This window comes from Coregonus clupeaformis, chromosome 3 (assembly GCF_020615455.1).
Source record: "Coregonus clupeaformis isolate EN_2021a chromosome 3, ASM2061545v1, whole genome shotgun sequence".
Lineage (NCBI taxonomy): Eukaryota > Metazoa > Chordata > Actinopteri > Salmoniformes > Salmonidae > Coregonus > Coregonus clupeaformis.
In genome coordinates this window covers 23,684,023-23,691,793 of record NC_059194.1, presented here as the reverse complement: position 1 = coordinate 23,691,793, position 7,771 = coordinate 23,684,023, and the positions used below count along the sequence as shown (strand labels likewise).

Genomic DNA, 7,771 nt, shown 5'->3' with positions numbered 1-7,771 from the left:
TCTGCATCTTTTTAATTACAGTGGGCCAATAGTAGAGTATCAAAGGGGTATGCACACGACAAAACTGAATAAGCAAAGATTCAATACACCACACACACCTGCACACACAGCCCTATTTAGAATGGGTAAAGATCTGGCCCTGCGCTGCGCTCCGGCCGCTGATGTATTGATGCGTTTAATCAGTGTGCCATTTCTCCCCCGCGAGGAGTAATCATTTTTCCATTACACTACCTCCAAAGGATGTCCACTTACATTTGTTTGGCCTCTTGGTGTTGTGTTTCTGGGCCACAGCTTTCCTCTAACTAATGTTTTATTTATTTCTTTGATGGATTAGAGGCCCAACTTTTCTGTTAGGCCCCTGATGCAAAATGTCACCTTCCTCAATCACTGCCTCCCGAACACCCACCCCATCGTGCTAAAGTCTACAAAGCACACACACACCAGAGCTAACTTTCTGCTCTAAAAATTGTGACATTGGAGGGAAATTACATGAATTATTATTACAAAAGAAGTGAAGCGAGAAGGGACGGAGGAAAGGAGGCGGTGAAATCAAGCAAAACATAAAATATTTGACCTTGTTTTCTTTATTTTGAATCAGAGTAATAATATAAATGCATTTCCTTTTCAGAAACAGCAATTGGAGTGGGGAAAAGTCAACTTTGACCCTCTCAACATGAAAGAGAGCGACTCTCCGTTTGGACCACAAAGGTCCTTGTAGCAAAGGATCAGCAACACTTTCCCAGGTCTGTTGTAATGCCATTAAAAAGGAATTTATAGGAGGATCAAAAACTGGGAAACAAATCAGTTCTTGACAACCAAACATTTACATAGATATGCTTGATTAAATGGTTCTTGTTGTACCATAATTGTATGGTACAAATACATGTTATTTAGAGTTTAAGACTAGAATTTTAATAGGTGCTGTACAGAATTCACCATATACACTGGATGTAGGTCCTCCTATAACCACTATGTGGCGACACATCCACACACAAAAAAACAAGGGGCTTAAAAGAAAAAATACATTAAAAGGCTAAATAAATGCAAAAAAATAACAGAAATGAAAAGGGAACATCCAGTTTCGTAAATCTTCATAAACAGATCCATCATTGTCCTTGTTTCAATCCTACAGCAATAATTGTGCAAACACAGCCGATTTGACGTGACGACAGTCTTAATCACAGAAACCTTCATTGACCCTCTAGTTCTTCCTCCGTAATACACATGCCCTCTTCAGGAGTGTTGTAATGATCAGACTTACCAAAGCCAAAGAGGCTTAAGGGTGGAGAGACTGGGTGGAGCAGGCAGGCATGATGCAGGGTCATGCTACACTATTGTCGTGGTCTCATTCCATAGAGAGCTGAACACTTTCACTCTGGCATTGGTGCTGCTGCTGGTCAAACTTCCTCGCTGTTAAAAAGGAATAAAGGAGTCAAAATTATACACATTTTAACATTGGGATTGATTTAGATATTTTAGAACAGTTGTGCGAGCTAGAGTTTATTAGTGAATGACAGAGCTATTTGCTAAACCAGAAATATATTTGACTCGAGTGATTAACAGATTTGAGGTCAGTTCCTAGTCATGGACAGAAATATTTCAATGTCAATATGTATTTGACCACAGACTATCATATCCAAAGATAGGCAGTATTTCTGCTACACGTATTTCAATTACTTCTGAGTATTTTGTATTACACTGGGCTGAACTACACTCCAATGTATTTTGTAGCAAGATACTTTCAAGAGCTGTAATTTGTATTTTCAAAATACAAAATATTTTCTATACCATTTTTTATAGCGGTTCGCCATTTTGTGGCCCTCTTTCACTCTGCATTGGTATCAGAAGTCTGATGGCACTATAAATATAAATGTGTATGTAAAAATGTACGATTGCACTTGCATGCAGAGTATTATTCTAATGAGCTCTGCCTCGAAACAAGGTTATGTCTAGAAGGGATACAGCTTTTCATAGCAGGTTTAGAAAAACTTACACAGCACGTTAGGAGAATTAATGTAGCAGGTTAGTAGAATTATCCCATCTAGACATGACCCCAAAACAAGGCCAATAATAATAATACCCAGTGTGCTTTGCAGTTCCTTTTGGTATGTTAATTTTTCACCAAGGACGGTCAAGAATGACTAAATACAATTACTAAATACCATAAAGATCAATGTATCAAAATAAACTACAAAATATAAATTAAAATACATGTATTTTGTATTTTAAAATACAGAAATACATTTTTGCAAGTAGCTGGCCCGAACAGCAACAACATTCTCAGTAACGGTCACAGAAACGTTTTACTTGCTATGACTGTGATATGTTGTTGTTTATCTACGTTAGTTGAACGCACTGACTGTATACAGTGCATTCAGAAAGTATTCAGACCCCTTGACTTCTTCCACTTTGTTACGTTACAGCCTTATTCTAAAATTGATTAAATAAACATTTTTCCTCATCAATCTACACACATTAACCCATAATTACAAAGCGAGCGAAAACAGGTTTTTAGAATTGTTGTACAGAATACAGAAATACCTTATTTACATAAGTATTCAGACCCTTTGCTATTAGACTCGAAATTGAGCTCAGGTGCATCCTGTTTCCATTGATCATCCTTGAGATGTTCCTACAACTTGATTGGAGTCCACCTGTGGTAAATTCAACTGATTGGACATGATTTGGAAAGGCACACACCTGTCTATATAAGGTCCCACAGTTGACAGTGCATGTCAGAGCAAAAACCAAGCCATGAGGTCGAAGGAATTGTCCGTAGAGCTCAGAGATATGATTGTGTCGAGGCACAGATCTGGGGAAGGGAACCAAAACATTTCTGCAGCATTGAAGGTCCCCAAAAACACAATGGCCTCAATCATTCTTAAATGGAAGAAGTTAAGAACCCCCAAGACTCTTCCTAGAGCTGGCTGCCCGGCCAAACTGAGCAATCGGGGGAGAAGGGCCTTGGTCAGGGAGGTGACCAAGAACCCGATGGTCACTCTGAAAGAACTCCAGAGTTCCTCTGTGGAGATGGGAGAACCTTCCAGAAGGACAACCATCTCTGCAGCACTCCACCAGTCAGGCCTTTATGGTAGAGCGGCCAGACAGAAGCCACTCCTCAGTAAAAGGCACATGACAGCCCGCTTGGATTTTGCCAAAAGGCACCTAAAGACTCTTGAACCATGAGAAACAAGATTCTCTGGTCTGATGAAACCAAGATGAATGCCAAGCGTCACGTCTGGAGGAAACCTGGCACCATCCCTACGGTGAAGCATGGTGGTGGCAGCAAAAAGTCAAGGGATCTGAATACTTTCCAAATGCACTGTATGTGAAAATGAACTGGCCTTGTTTCGGGGTCATGTCTAGACGGGATACATACAGCTTAGCCTAATTCTCCTAAACCTGCTCTATTTTGACACAAGCTGTATCCCTTATAGACAAAACCTTGTTTCGGGGCGGAGCTCATTAGAATTACACTCTGCATGCTTTGCAGAGATATACACATTTATATTTAGTTCATTTAGCAGACGCTCTTATCAGACCATAGTGTTATTAGTCATCTGATACCAATGCAGGGTGACAGGGGGCCACAAAATGGTATAGAAAAGTAGTTTGTCTTTTGAAAATACACATTACAGCTCTTGAAAGTATCTTCTTATGAAATACATTGGAGTGTAGTTCAGCCCAGTGTAATAGAAATTACAAAATACTCAGAAGTAATTGAAATACATATTTCAAATACATGAAACAGAAATATTACCCATCTCTGATTTTCAAACAGACATTTAGGTAATTTAGCAGACACTCTTATCCAGAGTGACTTACAGTCAGGGCATTCAACTAAGGTAGATAAACAACAACATATCACAGTCAAAGCAAGTAAAACGTTTCTGTACAATTACTGAGAATGTTGTTGCTGTTCATGCTGGCTACTTGCAAATGTATTTCAAAATTCTAAATATTTTAATTAAATACATTTCGAAATACAAGTATTTTGTAGTTTATTTTGATACATTGACCTTTATGCTATTTTGTAGTTGTATTTTGTAATTTTTGCCCATTCCTGATCATATCATAGGTGAGCCTAACATTGATGCATCATTCTGCAACAGAACTGAGACTGACAAACTCACCAAAGGAGTACATCTCCAGCTGCTGACGCAGTCTCACTTTCTGCAGACTGTCGTAGAAGTTGGGTTCGGTAGTGGCTCCAGCGGTAGGCGGCAGAGCGAATATCCTCATGATCTTCCTCTTATTTCTGATGGGGAGAATAGAGGACCACAGTATGAGTCATAATACCCATAAAACCTAGGGGTCAAACAAGGAAATGATTCCAATCGTTTTTCCACCATTCATTTTTCCCATAGGGGATTTTAGAAACACTTAAAATAAGGGCTGTGTTTCATGGAGGCTTACCCTGGTGTGGTGTTTTGATAACCATGTAAATCTCTCTATATATTTGCCTGTATTTACCCCCCAAAAATGAAATACTAATTAGCTGCTAATGTGGCTATCATAAAGAACTACACATTTCATGATGATCTGGACGAGTTTTACTAGCGTTTAAGAGCAGTTGGAGGCTACGGAAGGAGTGTTGTATGGCATTGAATCTCTGGATTAACGATCTAATGTTAGCTAAATTTAAAATAAATAAATTGGCTAAATTTCTTTAAATTGACAATTCTGTGAACTGTCTTGTGCAAGTTTAAAATTTACACAATACCTGTTAGCAAAGGTGTCAGCTAGAGATGACGTGCAGGGACTTGTAGTCTTGCATGATGTCTACCTTGATGCTAATTAGCATTTTCGAATCTGAGAGTAAATAGTGCCGAATATACTGATAAAAGGCACCTTATCAGAGAGAGATTTACATGGTTATCAAAATGTCCTGCCGGGGTAAGCCTACACAAAACACAGCCCTTATTTTAAGTGTTTCTAAAATTCCCTATGGGAAAAATTAATGGTGGAAAAACGATTGGAACCATTTGCCTGTTTGACCGCTAGGTTTTATGGGTATTTTGACACCTCCACTGTTGGGCTTTATAGGAAAGAGAGAATGAGACCAAACCGTATGTAATTCATGCATTAGCTGGATGGAAGCTTTTTAAAAGCAAAGCTAGTAAGGCACACATTTAGTTGTTGATGATGCAAATATTTATAAACAGTCGGGCATTTGTTGGGAACAAAATGCAAAGGAACCTCTCTTACTTTCTAGCGTACATCAGCAGTCCGAAGCTAACCAGAATGACGAGCAAATAGACGTTGGTGGCCTCGTTCCACGCCTCGTGGACGGAGTAATCCAAAGATTCCTCGTTCGCCATCACCCCATGACCGCCCATTGCCATCAAACAATTGTGAGGTAGCTATTTTTCTAGTTTTATAAATGTGTCTAAAAAATAAGATTCCATGCAACAAGGGTTAGCGACTCTTACGATATAAACAGAAGGGTGATGTCGTTTCCGGAGTCGTTCACAAGCCCGCCTGCGCTGGCGAGGAGTGGGACTGCATTGGGTGGGATGAATCAAGGAGGCGTGCCTAATGGGAGTGACATGAATACTAGACGATGATTGGATTTTCAACCTCACCAAGACCTCCCTGATTACTTTTTTCAAAAGAGGAAGTAAGTGCATTTTGCTGTGACTTGACATGGCGTCTGGAGGTGTTTGGAAATTAATTCGTCCCTGTAACCTTGTAAGTAGTCGAATCCAAACGTGTTCATTGCACTGTTCCTTTATTATTTGTGCATCTTGCCACGGCATAAACCACTTGCTTTGTCTTTCTAGCTAAGATCACCTGTCTCTGTGCAGTGGAGTTGACTTTCTTTCGTGTACATGCAGGCGTCTCTTCGATATGTGGGGAGCGCGTTGTGGCAGCAGATGGCACCTATAGCCGTGGGGGCCGCGGCGACCAGTAGACAGTTCTCCAGCGATGCTCCCCGGGAGAACATTAGCCGATACCCGGTTCCAAACAAGAAAGACCTGCCATTCGACATGGTGGAACTAATGGAGGAGGTGGAGACCAAGGTAGGATGCAGAATATTTTCAGATCTATGTAACCTCTAATGTTCCTGCTATGAAACAACACAACTGTGGGGGAAATGGATCTCTATGTACATGGTAATATCAGTGTGTTCTGCTCCTTAACAGGGAGGATTCCTTCCCAATGTCTTCAAGGTCCTGGCACATCGTCCAGCAGAGTTCCGCGCTTTCTTTTCCTATTACAACGAATTGATGAACAAGGAGACAGGTGTGAGTGTATGTGTGTTAGAGAGAGAGAGAAACAGTGCCTTCAGAAAGTATTCACACCCTTTTTCACAAAATGAAAAACGGAAATGTCTTCAGTCAATAAGTTTTCAACCCCTTTGTTATGGCAAGCATAAATACGTTTGGGAGTAAAGATTTGCTTAACAAGTCACATAAGTTGTATGGACTCACTCTGTGTGCAATAAGTGTTTAACATTAATTTTGTATAACTACCTCATCTCTGTACCCCACACATACAATTATCTGTAAGGTCCCTCAGTCGAGCAGTGAATTTCAAAGAGTGTATGTCCGTGTTGCTCTGTCATGTCAGGGGGACTGACGAAGGCTGACAGGGAGCTGATTGTGGTCGCCACCAGTATCCACAACCAGTGTCTCTACTGTGTCGTGTCCCACAGTGCACTGCACCGCATCTACTCCAAGAAACCCACACTGGCTGACCAGGTACATTCTTATCTCGTTTATTTCTCTCCTGATCTGTTCTCTCAGGTCCACTGGTGTGCACTGTAAAACTGTCATACTGTATGCCAGTATGATCTTACACACTAATCTTGTGGAGGTGTGAGTTGTTTGTCAAGCAGTTGATACAATCTGAGTGATCTATCTAGCCTGATTTTTAAATGTGCTAGTCATCAACCACATAAGTATAAAAGGTGCAAACCTCAACTCACCCACTGTCACCTCCCTTCTAAATGTGTTTCTATTTGAACTCTTTCTCCCCCTGGCCCTCATCCCCAGGTGATAGTAAACTATGAGAATGCAGAGCTGTCCCCTCGGGAGCGGGTCATGCTGGACTTCGCCCTGGCCGTTTGTCGCAGCGACACCATCACCGACCAGCACTTTCTGTCCCTGGAGGAAGTGGGCTTTGACCGTGAGGACGCCTGGGACATCGCCGCCATCGCTGCTTTCTTCGCCATGTCCAACCGGCTGGCCCACCTGACCGACATGAGACCCAACGCAGAGTTCTACAACATGGGCCGTATGCCCCGGGACAAGACCAAGGGGGAGGGAGAGGGCAAGTAGTGAGGTGACAAGGGATACAGAAAACATCACACAGACTTTAAGTTCCTTCCTATTGATTTTATTGGTGAGCTAACCACATAGACTCAGTGGAGGCCAGGGGACCTACCTAAGCGTGTGATATCATATGTGACTGTTTAGTGCCGGTCTGCCACACTATCTACAGTAGAACCTGTTAATGTTACTTTGCAGAGTTCTGTAGGCTCAATTATTAACTGAGGATTTTGAAATGTTAGATATGTTAAATGGAGTTTGGAGTGCAAATGTGTGTCTTCTAGTGTGTGTGCAAATCAGGATGTATATTTCTGTAAATATTCACTCTAGGAAAGGTGTTTGTTCTCTTTGGGAAGTGTGTGTCTCGGTCTGGTAGTCAGGCAGTAACACTCGGTAACGTAATGGAACACTCACTGCTATGCATTGAAAATCCTTATGTTTTCTAAATAAAGAATATACATCTTCTATTCTACTTCTCTCTCCCTCCCCCTCTTTCA

General features: G+C 41.3%; 2 protein-coding genes across 2 annotated transcripts; one reads left to right on the top strand and one right to left on the bottom strand.

Annotated features, from left to right (window-relative positions):
• Nucleotides 1-568: 568 nt before the first annotated feature.
• On the bottom strand, nucleotides 569-5,455 carry LOC121542492 (small integral membrane protein 19). The gene is made up of 3 exons (XM_041851887.2): nucleotides 5,209-5,455; nucleotides 4,134-4,258; nucleotides 569-1,410 (listed from the first exon to the last, which is right to left on the bottom strand). The coding sequence occupies exons 1-3, from the start codon at nucleotides 5,343-5,345 to the stop codon at nucleotides 1,346-1,348; spliced, it is 327 nt and encodes a 108-aa protein (XP_041707821.1). The 5' UTR covers nucleotides 5,346-5,455; the 3' UTR covers nucleotides 569-1,345.
• Nucleotides 5,456-5,544: 89 nt separating this feature from the next.
• si:ch211-175m2.5 (uncharacterized protein LOC568697 homolog) lies at nucleotides 5,545-7,748 on the top strand. Its single transcript, XM_041851879.2, has 5 exons — nucleotides 5,545-5,691; nucleotides 5,838-6,023; nucleotides 6,147-6,246; nucleotides 6,574-6,704; nucleotides 6,999-7,748. The coding sequence occupies exons 1-5, from the start codon at nucleotides 5,647-5,649 to the stop codon at nucleotides 7,281-7,283; spliced, it is 747 nt and encodes a 248-aa protein (XP_041707813.1). The 5' UTR covers nucleotides 5,545-5,646; the 3' UTR covers nucleotides 7,284-7,748.
• The last annotated feature ends 23 nt before the right edge of the window (nucleotides 7,749-7,771 follow it).